The sequence below is a fragment of the Suricata suricatta genome, chromosome 13 (genome assembly GCF_006229205.1).
Source record: "Suricata suricatta isolate VVHF042 chromosome 13, meerkat_22Aug2017_6uvM2_HiC, whole genome shotgun sequence".
Taxonomy (NCBI): domain Eukaryota; kingdom Metazoa; phylum Chordata; class Mammalia; order Carnivora; family Herpestidae; genus Suricata; species Suricata suricatta.
In genome coordinates, this window is record NC_043712.1 from 67,126,374 (window position 1) to 67,148,087 (window position 21,714).

The 21,714-nt window shown below is 35.8% G+C and overlaps 1 protein-coding gene across 2 annotated transcripts in view; it reads left to right on the forward strand.

Annotated features, from left to right (window-relative positions):
- GKAP1 (G kinase anchoring protein 1) overlaps nucleotides 1–18,822 on the forward strand; it is a 79,971-nt gene extending 61,149 nt beyond the window's left edge. For both annotated transcript variants that reach the window (XM_029920035.1, XM_029920036.1), the window contains 5 exons: nucleotides 6,585–6,686; nucleotides 11,617–11,680; nucleotides 15,581–15,651; nucleotides 16,194–16,271; nucleotides 18,498–18,822. In XM_029920035.1, the coding sequence (XP_029775895.1) occupies nucleotides 6,585–6,686; nucleotides 11,617–11,680; nucleotides 15,581–15,651; nucleotides 16,194–16,271; nucleotides 18,498–18,545 (363 nt within the window). In that variant the 3' untranslated portion in view covers nucleotides 18,546–18,822. The remainder of the gene's footprint in view (nucleotides 1–6,584; nucleotides 6,687–11,616; nucleotides 11,681–15,580; nucleotides 15,652–16,193; nucleotides 16,272–18,497) is intronic.
- The last annotated feature ends 2,892 nt before the right edge of the window (nucleotides 18,823–21,714 follow it).

Sequence of the window (21,714 nt, forward strand, 5' to 3'; positions counted from 1 at the left end):
ATCCTTAACACAGTGTGTGGATTCATTTTCAAACATGCTTTTCTAGGAAAATGCCACATGCATGGTAGGTATTTAAAAAATTGTAACAATAAGGAATATAGTTTTGTAGCCTCTTTTGTAAACTAAGCATTATATTGTCAAATCAAGACAGTATAATTCATATATAATTCACTTGGTCATTCATTGCCCTATTATTGAGTATTTAGATGGTTGAGACTTGTTCACTTGATATTCACCTTCTTATGTTTAATTTTTTTATAGGTTATTTCCTTGCAGTTTTTAAATATTTTGTTATTTTTATTTTATTTTATTTTATTTTAATGCCTTTATTTTGAGAGACAGAGACAGAGAGCGAGCGAGGGTAGAGGGAGGGACAGAGAGAGACACACACTATCTGAAGCAGACTCCAGGTTCTGAGCTGTGAGCAGCGAGCACAGAGCCCAACACAGGGCTCTAATCTGCAGACCATGAGATCATGACCTGAGCTGGAGGCAGACGCTTAACCAACTGAACCACCCAGGTGCCCCAAGATTTTGTTATTTTAAGTAAAGTCTACGCCCAGCATGGGACTTGTGCTCATAACCCCAAAATCAAGAGCCACACACTCCACCTACTGAGCCAACCAGGCACCCCTTCTTGAAATAAATTCTTAACAGTAGTAATTATAGTTAAATCAAAGGATATAAACATCTGTGTTGCTCTTGATGTGTATTAGCACTGTCTTCTAGAAGCAGGGTGTGAGTTCACTATATTGTCCGCAATGTCACCAGCATTGGGTAGATGATCCACTCCTGGTCTTCTGGACTTGAGGGTTCTGTTTTATTAATTGTCTTTGTGGAATATCTTGCTCTTTTGTTCTGTTGATACTCATATTCACTATGTCCAAACTCATGCCCATCATTTACTCTCCAAACCAAACATTTGGCTTAACTTCCATCATTTGTGTTTTTGGTTCCATCATTTTATCCAGATAGCCAGACTCTAAACTTCTTTTATTACTTTTCTGTTTTTCAAGGGTTGAAATATTTCTCAAATCTGTCTTCTCTTGAGAACACTTTTCTAATTTATGCCCTCATTGTGTCTTACTGGTATTATTTCAGTAATTTTTAACAAGTCTTTCTGCCTTCTGCCTTCTAGTGGCAGGTGTAATTTTTCTTATACACTGCTACTAGATGACTTTTTAAAAAGTGTGACTTCTACCATGCCACACAAACCCTTAAACTTCAATGTCTGTTGAATCAAGTACAATGTCCTTGATGTGATATGTAAAGTCCTCAGGCTGTGCTTTTCAGACTAAGGGTTCCAACTCATTTAACAGGTCCAGAAATCAATTTAGTAGAATTATAGATAGATAGATAGAAATATATAGTAGATAATAGACAAAAATGTCAAGAGTATATAAACCATCTACCTACTCATATTTTATGAAATTTGTTCAAATGTGTATATGTATACATACACAACATTCATACGTAAGTACATATACATACACTGACATGTATGTGCATTCTGGGTCATGATCTAAAACAGTCCTGAATGTGGGTTACTGTCACATAAGTTTGAAAGCATTGTTCTGTGATGTAGTTCCAACCAAATTCATTCCAACTATATTCTTTCCCAGATTTGCTCATAGCTAGAGCAGAGCACATCTGTCCCAGAATGCTCAGTCCTCGCCGCCTTTGCTCAGGGTTCACGTCACATGCTATCTTCTCTGTGAAGCTTTCTCTCACTGCACTCGTCCACATGCAAAACATAGAAAATCTGGAATGTGATCTTCCCTTCTTTTCCTTACTACACAGCATTTTGTTTCATTATGGCACATTTCACAGAGCACATTTTTATTATAACAGATTACATGTCCCTTGTGGATATGGACTTTTATCTTTACATCCTTGTATCATCATTTTAGTATATTTTCTACTGAGAAGATATCTTTGAAAGTTATTTATCAAAATATAGGATATTATAAAAATGAATGTACATTAAAACAATATGATTTTCTGTAAAGTAGAGAAATTATAATAGCAAAAATTAGTACTTGAGAGCTTACTGGGTTAAGTACTTAAAATGATTATTTCATTTAATTTGCACAGTTAACTAGAAGTTGGTAGATGTTACCCCAGTTTTTAGATGCAGTGGGAAAAAATGACCTTAATTTTATTTACCTGGAGAAAACTATTGATAATTTGTTGTGGTCTTGCTTTTCTAATAATACATGCTTTTTTCCCCCAATAATGTAAAAACTGTTATATCGGCCACTTTTTAGTTAAATAAAGATGGTGAGCATTTTGAGTTATTAAGTAATAATTCCTATACATTAAATAATTGAGTTTTTAAAAATCTAAATTGCTTTCAGTTACACACATTGAGAAAAAAATACTTTAAGTGTACCAGTTTGAGATAACATTTCTTTGCTTACTAGTGAATTGTATACTTTCTCCTGTTTATTGGTTATATACCTGTCATATGGTTGTGACTGTCTTTTCCAGTTTCTCACTTACCTTATGATTTTGTTCCAGTATTTTTGTGGAGATTTTTCATCAAGTTAAATGTATCAGTCTTTTCCTTTCAGTTTTTTCCATTTGGTATGTTCAGAAGGGCTTTCCTACTCAAAGATGATAGATATTCATCTAGATTTTATTTTAATATTTCTGTGCTTCCATTTTTTTTAGGATTAGAATAGTAATTCATATTATTCAATGATTCCATACTCTATATAAAACAATTTTGATAGGGACGCCTGGGTGGCTCAGTTAGTTAAGCAGCCAACTTCAGCTCAGGTCATGATCTCACGGTTCAGTTTGTGGGTTCAAGTCCCACTGTGTTGACAGTTCAGAGCCTGGAGCCTGCTTCAGATTCTGTGTCTCCCTCTGTATCTTCCCCTCCCCCACTTATGCTTGCTCGCTCTCTCACTCTCTCTCACCCTCTCTCTCTCTCTCTCTCTCTCTCTCTCTCTCTCAAAAATAAACATTTTGGGGCACCTGGGTGGCTCAGTCAGTTAAGCATCTGGCTTCCGCTCAGGTTGTGATCTCACGGTTTGTGGGTTCAAGGCTTGTGTTGGGCTCTGTGCTGACAGCTAGCTCAGAGCCTGGAGCCTGCTTCAGATCTGTATCTCCCTCTCTCTCTGACCCTCCCCTACTGGCACTGTCTCTCTCTGTCTCTCAAAAATAAATTTTAAAAAACATACAAAAAATTTTTATTTATTTTGAGAGAGAGAGAGCAGGAGAGGGGCAGAGGAAAAGGGAAACAGAATCCTAAGCAGGCTCCAAATGTCAGCAGAGAACTGATGCGGGGCTCAAACTCACGGACTCTGAGATCATGACCTGAGCCAACTGAGCCACTCAGAGGCCACAATAAAAATGTTTAAGCAATAAGGTGAAATTTCTATAATTTTACAAGAATAAATCTAATAAGAGTTATTAAATTTTTAGTATATGTCTTTCCAGAATTACTTCTTTACATATGGTATATTGAGACCATATGAATGTTTTATAGTTCTATATCATTTTTAGTGATTTCAGAGTTTCAGTTTTGTGAATTTACCACATATTTAGCCCGTGTCCTATTGTTGGGCACTTAAATTGATGTCCAGGGGTGCCTGGGTGGATCAGTAGGTTAAGCATCCAGTTCTCGGTTTCAGCTCAGGTCAGGTTATGATCTTACAGTTTGTGGGTTTGAGTCTGCTGTCAGTACAGAGCCTGCTTGGGATATTCATTCATTCTCATTCTCTCTCTCTCTCTCTCTCTCTCTCAATCTCTCTCTACTTGCCCCTTGCCTACTCACTATCTCCCCCCATCTCTCTAAAAATAAACATTTAAAAATAGGGGTGCCTGGGTGGCTCAGTCGGTTGAGCATCTGACTTCAGCTCAGGTCATGATCTCACGGTTTGTGGATTCAAGCCCCAAGTCGGGCTCTGTTCTGGCAGCTCGGAGCCTGGAACCTGCTTTAGATTCTGTACCTCTCTCTCTCTCTGACCCTCCCCTGCTCGCACTGTCTCTCTCTGTCTCTCAAAAATAAAAACATGAAAAAAATTTTTTAAGTAAATAGGGGCACCTGGATGGCTCAGTCAGTTGAGTGTCCGACTTTGGCTCAGGTCATGATACTGTTCGTGGGTTTGAGCCTCGCTTTGGGCTCTATTCTGGCAGCTCGGAGCCTAGAACCTGCTTCCGACTCTGTATGTCCCTCTCTCTGTCCCTCCCCTGCTCATGATCTGTCTCTCAAATATAAATTAAAAAAATTTTTTTTAAATAAGGGTGCCTGGACGGCTCAATTGGTTAAGAGTCCAACTTGGGCTTAGGTCATGATCTTGCAGTCTGGGAGTTAAAGCCCCACATTGGGCTCTGTGCTGACAGCTCAGAGTCTGGAGCCTGCTTCAGATTCTGTGTCTCCCTCTCTCTCCACCTCTCCCCCCTTCTCTCTCTCTCTCAAAAATAAACATTAAAAAATATAAGTTTATGTCCAGTTTTTTGTTGTACTAAGTCTTCAGTGAACACTCTGATAGATATTCCCTTTACCTCACTTATCTATTGAAGGTAAATTCCTACAACTGAAATTCTTGGGCCTAATATTATGTATATGTCTAATTTGGATCCACTTGCCTTATTCCTTAAACTAGAATCTTGAAGTGCCCATCATCCTCACTTGCCACATTCAACCCCTAATAAAATACTGTAGATTCTGCTCCCAAATATATTTCTCTGCATCTAAACTGCTTCTCATCTCAGGCGTAGTCTTCTGACCTGGGCTTGCAGTTGTAATTAAAGCATCTTTATACCTCTCTTACTCACTCTAATCCATTTTCCACAGCAAAGTGATCCCTTAAAACCATAAATGTAAGATAAATATAAATTTGATAGTCCTGCTCAAAATCCTCCACTGCTTCACAAGGCCCTCCAAGATCAAGCCTCTGTCTTCTACTCTCTTCTTCCTCACTAAACTCCAACCATACTGGCCTCTTTCCCCTTCAAATTCAGGCTCTTTCCTGCCTCAGAGAGTTTAAACATTCTGCTCTTTCTATTTGGAAATCTCTTACCTCTACTTTTGCTTTTGCTTTTGCTCACCCAAAGTTCTTATTTTTTTCTTTTTTTTTTTTCCAAAGCTTATCTTAAGTGTCGCTACCTCAGAGAACACTTCCCTGATCCACCAGGCAGTAGTCCACAGTATTCCCTCTATAGCACTATGTTGATTTTCTTCATGGCTTAAATCCCGCTTTCTAATTGCAGCATTGATTTTACATCTGCCTCTTCCACCAGACAAGTCCCAGAGAGCAGGAGTCTTGTTAGTTCTGTTCACCATAGTCCATGCAGCACCTAGCAATTTAGGGGTAGAGTAAGTTAATGTTGCCACGTTGGTCATTACATAATAGAACTAATTTATACTCTTATGTGACTGTAAGATGATATTTTGCATTTAAATTTATTTTGGTGTGTGGTGCAAGATAGCAGGGATTTATTTAACTTGATTTTTTCCCCAATTAGCCATTTATCCTATAACCTACATTTGTTCTGTAATTCAGTCTTTTCTCACTTCTTTAAAATACCATAATTATGTTACAATAAATTCTTATATCTTAAGTCTTTTTCTGGAAATTCTTTTCTAGTACAATGGCTCTGTCTACCTAGGTGCCCTGACCATACTATTTTAGTTATTTTTGTAGTTAGTGCACAATTATTTGGTATATAAATTCCCCTTCATTGCCTTGACTTTTTATTTCTGTTCTGTGTTCTCTCAGATGAAGTTTTGACTGGATTTCAATTGAAATTTTATTGAATTAAGTAATATTTAATCTTCTTATCTGCAAACATACTTTATTCCAAGTCCTTTTCAGTACTTTATAATTTTAATAGATCCTAAACATTTCTGAATTTTAATTTTAGGCGTCTATTTTTTTAAATGTTTATTTTGGTGGGAGGGGGAGAGAGAATGAGAGAATGAGAATCTCAAGCAGGCTCCATGCTCAGTGCGGAGCCCAATGCAGGGCCATGACCTGAGCTGAAATCAAGAGTTAGACACTTGGCTGATGGAGCCACCAGGTGCCCCTAGGGATATTCTTTGTAGCTACTGAGGAGGAAATGTTTTTTCTAGTTATATTTTCTGCCTACTAACTACTGATATACAGAAAAGCTATTATTTTGGGGCTCTGGTAGTATTTGTTATTTGCTTATATTTTATATTCAGGTATAAAATATAAATTATAAAATAATTATAAATTATAAGTATAAATTTTAATTTATTACTTCTCATAAGTTTTCAATTCTTTGAAGTTTTAAAGATAGACTAATAGCAACTTGTCCCAGAGCACTTTTAATATGTTTATTCCCATATAGAAATATTTCAAAGTTTGATATTATTCTGTTATGCTTGTAGTTTGTGACATCAGAAATATTTTATTTGCTTTCATTGTAATAATTACAATTATATAATTGAGTAGAAGTGGAAATGTAGTCAACAGTTTAAGTTTGCTTTAGAAAATGAATTAAAATTGGGAAAATCAGGATTTTTCCTCTTAAACTTTCACAAAAGAATATTGTAAACCAGAACTGGTAGAACTATCTTAGTTCTAAAATAGTGTTTTTCTTCCTTAGGAAGTAGTTCTGAAAGATGGAAGAATTGAAAGACTAAAGTTGGAGCTTGAAAGAAAAGATGCTGAAATCCAGAAGCTGAAAAATGTGATCACTCAATGGGAGGTTTGTATTTATTTGCTGTTGTAAACTAAAATAATTCTCCTATGTTGTACTTTTCTGTTTTTCTTATATGTAAATATGTGTAATATTTGATTAATAGAAATAACATTTCTGCTGTTTAGGTTTTTAAACTCCCATTAGTGATATAAAATCATGCTAAAATATATATAACATTAAATTTGCCATTTTAACTGTTTTTAAGTATGCAGTTCATTGGCATTAGCTATCTTCACAGTGTTGTGTGTTATCATCACTATCTGCTTCAGAACTTTTTCATATCCCAAACAAATTTTGTACCCATTAAATAACTCCTGTTCTTCTTTCCTTGCAGTGCCCCTGGTTACCTGTAATTCCAATGAATTTGCTTTATTCTGGGTACTTCATATAAATGGAATTATAAATTTTGTCTTTGTGTGTCTGGCTTATTTCACCTAGCATAATGTTTTCAAGTTTCATCCATGATTTTGCATGTATCAGAATTTTATTCCTTTTATGGCTGAAAAATAATAATCCATTGTGTGTCTATACTACATTTTGTTTGTTTACCTGTTGGTGGATACTTGTGTTTCCAACATTTGGGTATAGAGAACAATGCTGCTGCCATTAACATTAGTGTACGAGTATTTGAGTCACTGCTTTCAGTTCTTTTGGGTATATACCTAAAAATAGAATTGCTGCATCCCATGGTAATGACATGTTTAACTTTTGGAGAAACTGCCATACTGTTTTCCATAGCACCTGCAACATTTTACATTTTCATCACCAAAATACACAAAGGTTCCAATTTCTCCACATCCTTGCCTTGTATTATTAATACAAATTATTTTAACCACAAACCTACATATTACTCTTTGATTTGCTTCCTTAGGCTTTTTTATCATGTGCTAGGCACAGAGAATAAATACAAATATGAGCTACCAAGAGGCTTATCGTCTAATAGAGAAAATAAACGTGAATAATTGTAGTACGATGTAGAATTGATAGAAATTTGACAAAGTGCTCCCAAATTAGGAATAATTATGAATTAGTTGCTGCTATTGAAAATTGGTAAGGCTTTCATAGCAAAGATGATGTTTCCAGGTAGAGACAGTACCTACACAGGCATGGAAATGGTAAGAAATATATTGTTGCTGTAATTTAGAGAAATGGCGAGTTGTAGAAGGTTAGATTGGAGATGTTAGTTGGGGTCAGTTTTTAAAGGCATTTTAATTTTATTTTAGTTATTTATTGTATTACAGGAAGATAAAACCAAAGAGCAAGATCAGCCATGAACAATAATGCAAAAATTCTTAAGAGGATCTTAGCGATTTGAATCCAGCAGATTTTTTTTTAATTCATCAAATGAATTTGTAACTTTGAAAATTAAAATTTAAAGTTACCTATTGAAAGCAGTAAAATTTTAGTCAGCCATGGCTAGACAAAAAAAAATAAGCCAAGAAATTTAAGTACTTTTTTTTTCTTTGATATATTTGTTTTAATGGAACATTGCCCTTCTGATGACAGCTTTTAACATTCAGTTTATATGTATTCACATCAATCTGGGCCCTAGGTAAAAAGAAATTATTGTCTATTATATACATGTATATCTTCTAAATAGATTTAATTTTTTTAACGTTTATTTATTATTGAGAAACAGAGACAGAGCATGAGCAGGGGAGGGGTAGAAAGAGAGGGAGACTTAGAATCTAAAGCAGGCTCCAGGCTCTGAGCTGTCAGCACAGAGCCAGATGCAGGGCTCGAACCCACAAGCTGTGAGATCATGACTTGAGCTGAAGTCAGATGCTTAACCAACTGAGCCACCCAGGCACCCCTCTTCTAAATATATTTAGGCCAAGTTTTTAGATAAGAATTGAAGTATATTCATTTAGCACCAATCCATTGGCTCTAATTGCAGTTCTTTTTTTTTTTCTGCTCATAATTTATGAAGCTTTGGTTCCTGGATTGTAGGGTAGTTCTATTTTTAACTTTCCATTTAACTTTATATTTTTCATCATGGTAAGTGTACTCTTTAATCCCCATCACCGATTTCCCCCATCCCCCCACCCATCTCCCATCTAGTAACCATCAGTTTGTTCTCTGTAATTAAGAGTTTGTTTCTTGGAGATTTTAAGTTTTAAGTTTTAATTAAGAGTTTTTTCCCCTTTGCTCATTTGTTTTGTTTTTTAAATTTCACATATGAGTGAGATGATGTTTGTCTCTCTTTGACTGATTTATTTTACTTAGCATTATATTCTCTAGCTCCATCCATGTTGTTGTAAATGGCAAGATTTCATTCATTTTTATGGCTGAATAATATTCCATTAGAGAGAGAGAGAGAGAGAGAGAGAGAGAAATACATGCACACACACCCCACATCTTCTTTATCCATTCATCTATCGATGGATACTTGAGCTACTTCCATAGTTTGGTTATTGTAAATAATACTGCAGTAAACATAGGGGTGCATGTATCCCTTTGAATTAGTGTTTTTGTATTTTTTGGATAAATACCCACAAGTGCAATTCCTGGATTGTAGGGTAGTTCTATTTTTAACTTTTTGAGGAAACTTCGTACTGTTTTCAACAGTGGCTGCACCAGTTTGCATCCGAACAACAGTGCAAGAGGGTCCTCCACGTATTCACCAACACTTGTTTCTTGTTGTTGATTTAGTCATTCTGACGGGTGTGAGGTGATCTGTCATCCTGGTTTTGCATTTTCCTAGTGACAAGCAATATTGAGCATCTTTTCATGTGTCTGTTGGGCATCTGTATGTCTTCTTTGGAGAAATGTCTGTTCATGTCTTCTGCCAACTTTTTAAGTGGATTACTTGTTTTTGTAGGTCTTTGGTTGTATCAGTTCTTTATATGGACAGTAACCCTTTATCAGATATGTCATTTGCAGGTGTCTTCTATTCTGGATGCCTGAAGGCATTTGGATTTTAGTAAAGGTCTTTAGAAAGGAGAAGTGGCATGAGAATCGTTCTGTGGGAGAATAATGAACATGGCTGAGGCCTTGAGTGAAGATAGTGTGGTGAAACAGTGAACAGGTATGAGTGTGAGAGGAAGAGCACTGGTTTGGGCAGTGGGAACTAGTATTCCATTTTGTTTATGCTGAGTTTGAAATAGCTGTAGATGTAGGCATAGAGGTTCAGGGTGCAGCTAAACACAGTGGACTCCCAACATTTGTATCATTTAACTTAAGTGCTCTCTTTTTCATGAAATTAAAAATACTAATAAGGCACCGTATGTTTCATTTGTGCTCCTGTAGATTACATGGCACTAGTATGTTAGACATTTTGTTTTTGTAGATCTATTTACTATTCAGGGTTATATGTACAAAACTGTATATGCTATTTTTATGGACAGTATAAAGATTTTTCATGGGTACTTTGCTCATTTGAAATTTTTACTTTATGATTTGACTTGACACTCAAATGCTGGCATAAGAGGTGTCTCTCTGTACCCTGATCTGTACCTTGGACAAAAGGCTTGAGCTGGAGATACTAACATTGATAAAGCCATGAGAAAATTTCTTAGATACAGTTTCATATTTATAGGGGATATATTTCTATATTCATAGTGAATATACTTGTAGTTGACTGTTTTTCCCCTTTATATTTTCATGTGTCCATCTGACTTATCTCCCTCATTAATTTCTAAGATTCTCAGAAGTTCTATTCCTCTTATAATGTTAACTTCTATTCAATGTATTGACTGCAGTCTTACTGAATATCATTACTGGTTTATTATCAGCAATTTCCTGGATAGAGTATTTAGTAAAAGCCATCTTTATCTTTATTGGACTTGACTTAAAATACATTAAATATCTTTTACAAGAAAGATTTTTAAATTGATAACTTCTGTACTTATCTATGTACGTGATAAGAGAAGCAACAAGTTTGATCTGCTTTCTTTCTCTGATCTCTCGTTTTTCCAAAATGTAGTAAATATATTGTTTTGTCTAATGTATTAGTATGTTAAGTATTTATAAAGATTTCAGTCCATTTAAGGTATGTTGAATAGGGGCGCCTGGGTGGCTCAGTCGGTTGAGAGTCCGACTTCAGCTCAGGTCATGATCTCACGGTTCATGGGTTTGAGTCCCGCATCGGGCTCTGTGCTGACAGCTAGCGCAGAGCCTGGAGCCTGTCTTTGGGTTCTGTGTCTCCCTCCCTCTCTGACCCTGCCCTGCTCGCACTGTCTCTTTCTCTCTCAAAAATAAACAAAACATTAAAAAAAAGATATGTTGAATAAATGTAGTATACTGGGAAAATTCCCTGGAACATGTTGATATGGAAACACAGTTCCTCTTGTTCTTAAGTATATACTTGTGTCATTTATGTAGTGTGAGAAGAAGCTAAGTCATTTAGAAAAAAATTGAAAAAGAATTGGAAAATATTCCAGTAAATTATTAATTCAGACCAGCCAAAAGTTACGTTAAGAATATTTAGGTAGTGAAATAATAAGTGAGCAGACATAGCACTGCACTGTACAAGTGAGCAACCACTCTGTGAGTGTATCCAGGCACTTTGTCAGTAGTTAGTAGCCACATACTGGGCAGTAGCAGGTATAGAAAAGATAAAGGAAGTTTTAGGATAGTACTGGACATGGACAGTCTTGGTCTAGAGCTGTGAGTCATTTTTCTTTGTTTTCACCTAATTATTTTGAATTGTATAAGGGTTTTAAGGAAAAAAAGAGACTTCAGGAAAATTTAGTAATATCCTAAATTTTGTCCAGTTTTATTCTCTTCTTGTTTTTTCAGTATCTTCTAGTATTTCTATTATTGTACCAGGCATTTAATTTAGGAGTAGACAGTTATGAATACATTTTCCTTCATCCTGGTTCTTTCAAAAGTAATTTCTGTCTTTCAGCAGGCCTAGAATTCATAACTCCTTAATTCATAGTAAATCATTAATTATATTATTTGTTTTAAAAATTAAATCTTTTTTCTCTATTAGGCAAAGTATAAAGAAGTAAAGGCAAGAAATGCACAGTTACTGAAAATGCTTCAGGAAGGTGAAAGTAAGTGATTTGTGTGTTTTTAGAATTAAAAGTTAACCTTAAAAATATTTGAAAATAATTTTTCAAGATATATGATTTATTATCTCGACAAAGTTAAAAACTTTCCCAGAAAGATACAAATTGAATTATTTCTTGTAATTTTATTATTACAAGTCACTCTTAAAGCACCTTAGTATCATACAGATTTACAACTATTTGGGCAAGAGTTGAAATTTCAGTTCTTATAAAGTACTGGACTATATTCAGTGGGAAAAAAAGAATAGAACTTGCTTAAGATTCTCTTTTTAGGGGCGCCTAGGTGGCTCAGTCGGTTAAGTGTCTGATTTCAGCTCAGGTCATGATTTCATAGTTTGTGGGTTCGAGCCCCACATCAGGCTCTGTGCTGACAGCTCAGAGCTTGGAGCCTGTCTTCAGATTCTGTATCTTCCTGTCTCTCTGACCCTCCCCTGCTCACACTGTGTGTGTCTCTCTCTCTCAAAAGTAAATTAAAACATTAAAAAGAAAAGATTCTCTTTTTAATTATTAGAGGGGAATGCTTATTATTTTGGGTTTTCCTTCACCCCTTCCCCCCAACTCCTCATACTTTTGGTGCTACTCTAAACTTAGGTAGTAGTTCACCAGCAGGAAGCAAAGGAAATCACTCAAAAATGATGAGAGATAATCAGATAGTAAAGTAGATGCTATATGAAGCCTCCTCACATCAGTTGCATTCCTGATTATGTATGTACCTAATGATACTTCCCTTTCACTCTACGAAGATTTTCCATTTATGACAGAAAAGGAAGTATTAATTTTTAATATGAAGCTTATGCAAAGGAAATTATAAATAATAAAAGACATATAGAAAGGTCTGAATAAGAGAACATCTTTTGAATAGACAAAATTTAGGCCAAAAAACAGTTTTCCCTGTTAATAAGTGTCAGTGATAAACCAAATAGATGTGAGTACTGTATAGTGTTCAAGAAATTGTGAAACTTACCTTGAAGATACTGTTTTATAACTTTACTGTTTTTTATAATATAATTTATACAGCTTAACTATGATGAAATAAAAAAAGAATACATTATTTGGACAATTAGATATCAACATTCTGAGATCACTTTAGATCTGTGTGTGTTATTGAGTTCTATGTGGATTATTTAATGAACAAAATTATGAAAATAAAATAATTGTTTACAAGCTGTATTCTTTTTATTAAAAAAATTTTTTTGATGTTCATTTTTGAGAGAGAGAGAGCATGAGTGGGGAAGGGGCAGAGAGAGAGGGAAACACAAAATCTAAAGTAGGCTCCAGGCTCTGAGTTGTCAAGACAGAGCCCGATAGGGGGAGCAAACCCACAAACTGCAAGACTGTGACCTGAGCCTAAGTTGGATGCTCAACCAACTGAGCCACCCAGGTGCCCCTATAAGCTGTATTTCTAATTGAAGGAATTAAGGGCATCATTGGATATTGGTTGCATGATTTTTAAATCTGTAAAAAACAAAGTAGTATTTCTATTTAGGGAAACATTTGTGAAAAGTGAGAAAGTTAAATGATGAAAGCTCTCTCTCATTTAAAATGGCTACCAGTAGGGGTGCCTGTGTGGCTCAGTCAGTTGAGTGTCCGACTTCAGCTCAGATAGTGATCTCATGGTTCGTGGGTTCGAGCCCTGCATGGGGTTCTGTGCTGACAGCTCAGAGCCTGGAACCTGCTTCAGATTCTGTATCTCCCTCTCTCTCTGCTCCTCCCCCACTCATGCTCACTCTCACTCTCAAGAATAAATAAACATTTAAGAATTTAAAAAATAAATAAAATGGGTGCCAGTAAATGACACCAGTGTCCATACTCTGTTCTATAAAAAAATCCAAATAAGGTGCCTAGCTGGCTCTGTCAGCAGAGCATGCAAGCAACTCTTCATCTGAAGGTCATGAGTTCGAACCCCACATTGGATGTAAAGATTTTTTTTTTAAGTTTATTTATTTTGAAAGCGATGGAGAGAGCTGTGGTCAAGGGAAGGGGGAAAGAGAGAGAAAGATCCCATGCAGGCTCCGTCTGCACTGTCCACGCAGAGCCCCGTGTGGGGCTTAAACTCACAAACCGCAAGATCATGACCTGAACTGAAACCAAGAGTCAGAGGCTTAACTGACTGAGTCACTCAGGTGCCTGAGATTATTTTTTTAAAAATCCAAGTAGAAGAATTTTATATAGAACCATTACCTGAAAAATACAGTACAGTAGAGCATACATACTCTAGCATTTATAATGTGAGTGTAAATACAGTTAGTTCTATTTTAATGCCACGTATGTTCCTTAAAAATCACCAATATCCACATACGTACACAATTAAAACCACAAGGATTATGGGGAAATGGGGTTAGGAGTGTGCAACAGTCAAAAAACTTCAAAGACTCACTACAAAAAAAAAGATAGGAACCTAACAAAAACAGCAACACAGTTTTATACATGTTAAAATGGTTAAACACAAAGACTATAAGAAATATGGCACTTTTCCTGAAAGACAACGTGAAGTTTACTTGTGGAAATAGGTTTCAGAAGGTCTGCAGGTTGTGTGTACTGTGAAGTGATGGAAGGATGGAAAGTCGGTATAGTTCTTACCACTCAGGGAATGGAGATAGCCAGGAGATACTTGAGCTGTGTGCGTGGGTGTGGTTTTCTGTGTTCATGAAATTATGCTCAACAGATGCAAAGTTCGTTTTAAGTTCAAGTTGTTCCCCAGTGCAGCAATCTCAGTGAAACAAATTTGAGTTTTCAAAACAAGCATATTATTGGAAAACTGACTATAATTGAAATATTACATAATTATTAAAATTCATTTTTTAATGAATTCTCAGTTCTCAGTGAGTTCTCAGTGTGCGTAATTTTGGGGATGGGCGAGTAGAAAACATAATATGTAAAAATTCCCAGGTTGAAGGGCACATGGCTGGCTCAGACAGAAGAGCTTGCAACTCTTAATCTCAGGGTCATGGTTTCAGACCCCATATTGGGTATAGAAATTGCTTAAATAAAGCAAAATTGCCAAGTTGAATCTTGAGAGACTGATTTGTTTCTTGATGCAGTGTCTTCACCTTACTGCATTAAATTATGAAAAATAAATTTTAATCACAGTGCTTATAATATATATTGGTAGAGCTGTGGTGATATCAGTACTCATGTATTTGATCTTTTTCTCCTTCACTGAATTTGTTACTCTTTTACCTGTTTGGTTTCTCCTAGCTTGTTTTCAAAGTTGAGGAGTTAGTTTTTCATCCATTAGCCATTCCCATGGTTTGAAGAAGTTGTTAGCCATGTGGAGATTTTTGAAGCTTAGGGAACCTTGGGGCCAAAATGTAGAGCTCTTGCTTCCCCAAAGAGGGAAAACTTCTAGACAAAGGAATAGTTCTGAAAGACCACAGGCTTATGTAATGAGTTATGATCATATGAGCTACATTTATTTGAAAGTGCTATATTGATATGAACTGTCAGATAAAAATCATTTTTATGGACTTTACAGTAGTGCTTGCCCTGACAGTTTGACAAAACAAAACAAGCAGAAACATTCTACATTGTTTTTAAAATCTTGCTTTAAGATTAGTCAAAGTATTTGTTTTATCCCTTTGAGAAGTTGTTTATGTCCTTGTCCTCTGTTGTATAACTGGAAAAAATTCATCTTTCAAGCTGCCTTTACAATTAATATTTTAACACCACAGGAAATGTAAAATTTCCAAGAAAAACTGCTGTAGTAATAATAATGGCTAGAAGTTACCAGTGAAAAATAAGAGCTATATGTGTGTATATGAATACATTCATTCAGTATAAAGACAAACTTTTGCCTGATTACACTGCTGTCTTGTTTCACTAACGAATTGTTCAAGTGTTTGAGTGACTGAAAACATTACGTTGCTGTTTTTCCTTTCTTGTCAGTGAAAGATAAAGCAGAAATACTGCTGCAAGTTGATGAATCACAAAGTATCAAGAATGAGCTAACTATACAGGTAAGAAAAACTGTGGAATAGACAAGACTGGTTTCCATAAGCTATTATTCTTTAGCCCTAAATTATGAAACTTGATTAAAGAAAAATACAGCCCAGCAACACTGCAGTAAAGTGATACAAATTGTACCTCATTATTATTATGTAATAGCAAGTGAATGAAGATTCTGCTTTCCATGCTGAGGGAAGTAGGTATGTCCTGAAGAACAAGGGAGGATAAGGTTGTATCTCAGTTGATGTCTACTCTGAATATAGAGATAAAAAGGGCGAGTAGAACTTATCCAACCACGAACTATGACTTTCTTCTCTTCCCATCCTTACCCTGTCATTTTCCCTTGGAATATTGAGCTTCTCCTGTCTATCTTTAATAGACAGCTGAGTAAAATTCCTAATTGAAATTGTGTGTGAGTTCGGTAGTAGGAAAGTGGTTCTCCTGTGAAGCCTATTCACCTAGTAGTCAAATTCATCCCTGGGAGTAAGTGTTAAGAATTAAGAGTATTTGCCTGAAGACACAAGTCTTTTTTTAATTGAATGTCTGGTTTTAGGTGACTTCACTTCATGCTGCATTAGAACAAGAAAGATCGAAAGTGAAAGTCCTACAAGCAGAACTAGCCAAATACCAGGTATGCTTTTCTAATTTCAAGTGTTCTCATCAAATAATGCACTTAGGATAGGTACTGTGTGAGAATAAAGCACTATTTTCTTCAGTCTAAAATCCATTCACCAAACATATTAATAATGTTATTATTGGACATATCACTTTCACTTTAGAAAATGTTTGGGACATTCTAGATACTGGTATATACAGTGCTAACTAAATTCAGAAAAAATCCTTGGTACATGATGTGGCATATGTGCCAGTGAATCACATCGAGGGAAGGTACATAATGACATTTGTCCTATTATATAAATTTGATCATGTAGGTACAGCAGTTTCTTCTAGATATCTCCATTGTAAAGATATCTTTTCCCCTTTATAATTAATAAATATGTGAAGTGATACTTTGAGATTGTGTGAATATCCTTTTCTTTTTACCGAATGGTTTTAGTATCCATTGATGGTATTGGTATCAGTTATTATTTTGGTGGCTGCACAAGAGTGTTTTTTCTAATTCTGTTATTTCCTCTGCATTTACAAGCATTTTTTTCTGGACAAAGCAGTAAAAAAATTAGTTCTTTGTTTCAGTATATATGGATATGTATATGTGTGTATAAAACACATACACATAAATATTTATATGTATGTATGTGTGTCTAAGTCATGATATAAAATGTGTTAATTAATGTGGGGTGCCATAGTCAAAAAGGTTTGAAAGCCACCACTGTTGGCCTGGAGAACATCGAAGTTGTAACAGCCCCGGGTTTGACATCTCATCATTCCTGGAAGGAGAATTCCCTTTGCCTGGGAGACCTTGAAAAAGATCTTTGAATTTTTTGGGTGGGTTTTTTTTTTTTTTTTCCTCAATCTTGTTGAAAAACAAGGTAAGAGTTTTAAGCAGTGTGACATTGGTACCTATGCATAGTGGGTACCTACTCTGTAGGAAACTTTTTAGTAAATGTATTTGTATTTTCCTGCTACAGGAAATAAATTTTGTTTTTAATACCTGCCATTTCACATCCCAGGTCCCACATAACCTCTTAATACTTTTTTCCCTCTGGATAAATCTGTGCAGAATGACATGTGTATCTGGTCAGGAATGAATAATGACATTCTTATACTTGATTTGTTTATTTAAAAGGTTGATGTAGAAACCAACAGGGAAGTTATAGGCAGAACCAGGATGAAAGCCACACAGAATAGCTGCCGGCATCGGTAAATGGGTCTGGATTCTGTGTGCTGCTGACCGCTTAAACTACACACAAGAACTGGTTTCCAGACCTGACTGACCCTCAGAATTCACTGGGAACTTTTTGAATTATAGATTGTTGAGCCCATTTCTGGTAGTCATAATAAACAGATCTGGGACAAAGTCTAGATATCCGAATTTTTTAAATACCACCACTTAGTTGATCCTGTTAATCAAAACTAAGTTTAGGTATCATTGCCAAAATTTATAAAAATAGAGAAGAAAACTATAAAATTATTGTAAGGAAAATACATCAAACCCTTATTTTGTGGTTAAAATGAGGGGCAGAATAGTTAAGGATGATTTTAATTTTTCTCTTTGTACCTTTGTACTTTCTGTATTTTTCAATGAGTATTTGCTTTATAAATCAGAGTCAGGCAGAAAATGATATGTTAAAAGTAATGAATGTAAAATACTTCTTATATTTTAAGCTCCTACCTCTTTTCTTGGCTCAAATCAAACATCATAGATGGGAGTTTCATTTGGAGCAAATTAAATACAGATTGATATATATCACTGAACATTATGAAAAGTGTAATCTGCTTTTCAACCCGCTGATGAACAAAATCAGACTTCTGATGCTAATATGAACAAGACTAACTTGAATTAAAAATCGAATTATCCAAGAAGGTATTGAACTGGATTACCAGATTTGTAGGTTATGTGGAGCAAATTGCTTAATTTAGTATTGGTCAAAAATTACATTTTTAAAAAAACCTGAGACAGTCCAAATGAGCTCTAAAAAATAAGATTTTGGTAGTCTTACTAGGTCTAAACTAGTTCAAGTAGAAGTAACTGCTTCATACAGCCTGCCTTAACAAACAATTGTAAAAAAATAACCTTATAAAAATAATTTAGTGATCTGCATATTGTTTTGCAACAAACTGGAAAAAAAAAAGATGTTTCTTTCTCATACTCAAAAATGCCTTTGGTCTCATTCTTAAAATGAAAATGCCCCCAAAATGATACTTCCTAAATAATTTGCCCTATTTTTCTTTACAGGGTGGCAGAAAGGGGAAAAGAAACTCTGAATCCGACCAGTGTAGGTGATTGCATTAGCCTTTGAGGTCAACACAAAAATTAAAACTTTCAGGGTTTTGCAAAAATGTATATATTTAATGCTGTGCAACTGCTAAACTATGCAGTTTTTGTTGAAGAAACAAAGTGATTAGCTCACTAACAGTCTATAATTTTATGTCCTTTTGGCTTAAAGTGAAAAGAATAAAAATAGAATTCCAGCAGAATTCACTGATTATTGTTTACTATCCATACTTCTTATCACTTTAGTTTTTCATCAGTCAATAAAATTAATTTACTCTTCCACTAATATGTTTGATTTTTTAAATTTCAGAAACAGTGTGATAGTAGTATTAATTAATTGGATTGTTGAATTCAGTGACCATTTACTCAGCACTTTGTGCGTGCTGAACCCTACAGAACTACAAAATCAATGAAAAGTGGTGGATACCCTCCAGTGGATGTGGAAGCCAAGGGAGGTGTAGGATGACAGAACAACACTTACTTACACAGGCATTAGAGTGACCAGAGCATGATAGCGCATTATTTGGAAATGGAGAACACTCACCTGAGCTAGTTTCTGCAGAGTAAATACTTTTCCGTAAATGTGCTGAGAGGCATTCCAGAGGGAGCAAAATCCTTGTGGAAATGATTTGTTTAAAGAACAGTGTGTTTTGAGGACACAGGCATGACACCCTGAGAAGAGTGAGTGTTGAAGTTGGGGAGGAAATGAACGAGAGATCTTTCACTGGTATCCTCATTACTAGAATGATTAGTAGTTTATGGAACTGATTTTTGTGTGTGTGTGTAGTCAGTGAAACACAAATAGGATTCATAAAAATACAGAGGGTTTTTTTGTTTGTTTTAAAGCAAAGATGAATACATAAATACTGGTCGTGGCCGCCTTTTTTTTTTTTTTTTGAAGAAAAAAATACTTAATGTCATCATTGCTTTTATGTCTGACTTCTAACATGAGGCTGACTGAAGCTTGCAAAGAATTGTGACTTCTTACTTCTCCCTGTATTCGCAACACTTAGTCCTTTGTGTGTCACAGAATAAATACTTGATTATAATTTAATAAAGTGGCAAAGCCTTTTTATATAGTTTTATCTTTGCTAATTTTACCTTTGATTAAGAATAGGTACCATCCGGGGCACCTGAGTAGCTCAGGCAGTTAAGCATTCGACTCGTGATTTCAATTCAGGTCATGATCTCATGGTTTGTTTGTAAGTTCAAGCCCTGCACCAGGCTCTGCACTGATAGCATGGAGCCTGCTTGGGACTCTCTCTCTCCCTCCCTCTCTGCTCCTCCCCTGCTCATGCTCTCACATTCTCTCTCTCAAAATAAATAAATAAACTTCAAAAAAAAAAAAAGAATAGGTACCATCAGACCCTACTTAATTCATTAAATATATATGGTAATATTCGATGATGCCATATTTTTTAACCCAGATGAACAAATTTCCAGTGTTGTCTTGTAGCAGGGTGATGATAAAGACCACCAACGCCGAATAGAAGCGAGGCAAGATTTTATTTACAGCTGGGCCAAACCTGATCTCCCTGGCGTGAAGGAGCAGAGAATGGCCCCGAACAAAGGTGGCAGTGAGCTTATATTGACTTTAGCAAGGCAGCAAACATCATCATTTAGTTAACCAGTTAAAGTTTACAGCATTTCAGGACACCCAGTCACATTTTTACAGAGAGACAGTAGTTCTGGCGGGACCCTATCAGTTTTAAATTCTTGTCAAGAGAGTCTTGAAATGACCAATTATAGTCAGGCACTCCAGGTTCTGTGAGATAGTGAATACGTGACTTCCCACATGTATGCTTTGTCTGATCAGCTTCAAATAGGGGGGTGGGAGTGCAATTTATGACCTAAGTTGTCTGTTTAGAAAGCAGGCAAATTGATGGGCGAGCTTAGCACCTTCTGATAATTCCAACAGAGAGCCACATAGCAGTCACCCTGTAGTTAGAACAGTGAAGAGAGAGATACATTAGCAAATCAATGTACAGAAGCCAAAACAGCAAGTTAATGATTCTAAATTTTTTACTCAGTTTGCTAACCTACAATAGTCTTATATGAACAAGCTAGACAGAAGTTGAGTAGTTTCAGTTACAATTGAATTACCCAAGCAGTTAATGAACTGAATTGCCAAATCACACTGTATCATCATCTGCTTGCACATTATCCATTTAGTACATTAACTAGCATCTAGCACAGTGCTTGGCACATGGTAGATGCTAAACAGACATGCCATTTTCTTTTGTTTTTTAAGCTTATTTATTTTGAGAGAGAAACAGAGTACCTGAGTGGGGGAGGGGCAGAGAGAGGGAGAGAGAATCCCAAGCAGGCTCTGTGCTGTCAGCACAGGGCCTGATGTAGGGCTCAAACTCATGAACTGTGAGATCATGACCTGAGCCAAAGTCAATAGCTAGACACTTAACCAACTGAGCCACCAGGTGCACCCAGATGTGTCATTTTCTATTGGTGTGTATTGGTTTAAAATCACCTGGGTACATAGAAACCTTCATGATCATCCTCCTTTGGGTATCCTCTGGAGTACTATATTCATAGCTCTGTTTTTCTCCCTGAATTTTCTTTTTCCTGATTGATACATTTACTTCTATGGCTTAATGTATCATTTGTAGGCTGATACCTTAGTCTTACCAGGGAAAACTTTATCTAGTAAGAGAGAAAGAACAGTCCGTGATCAAGTGGTGTTTTCTTTTCCATTAAATTGGTTTTTCAGGCATTTCTTTTAATAAATATTATTACTTAGATTATTTTCAACTTCCTAAATGTTCAGTGAAATTATTGATATCTTAACATGTGCCAGGCAGGTGTTGTGCTAAGGACTAGAGATGCAGATATAGCCATAGTCAGTTGGAAGGAAACAAAAGTGTAAGGAAATACTCAAAAATATTCCAATAAATAATACTACTGGTATATTGGAGTACAGAAGAAAATACATCTTACCATTTACAGTTATTTTTATTTTTTTAATGTTTATTTTTATTTTTGACAGAGAAACAGCATGAGTGGGGGGTAGGGCCAGAGAGAGAGGGAGACACAGAATCCGAAGCAGGCTCCCGGCTCTTAGCCGTCAGCATAGAATCTGACCTGGGGCTTAAACTCATGAATCCCAAGATCATGACCTGAGCGGAAGTCAGACACTTAACTGACTGAGCCATTCAGGCAGCCC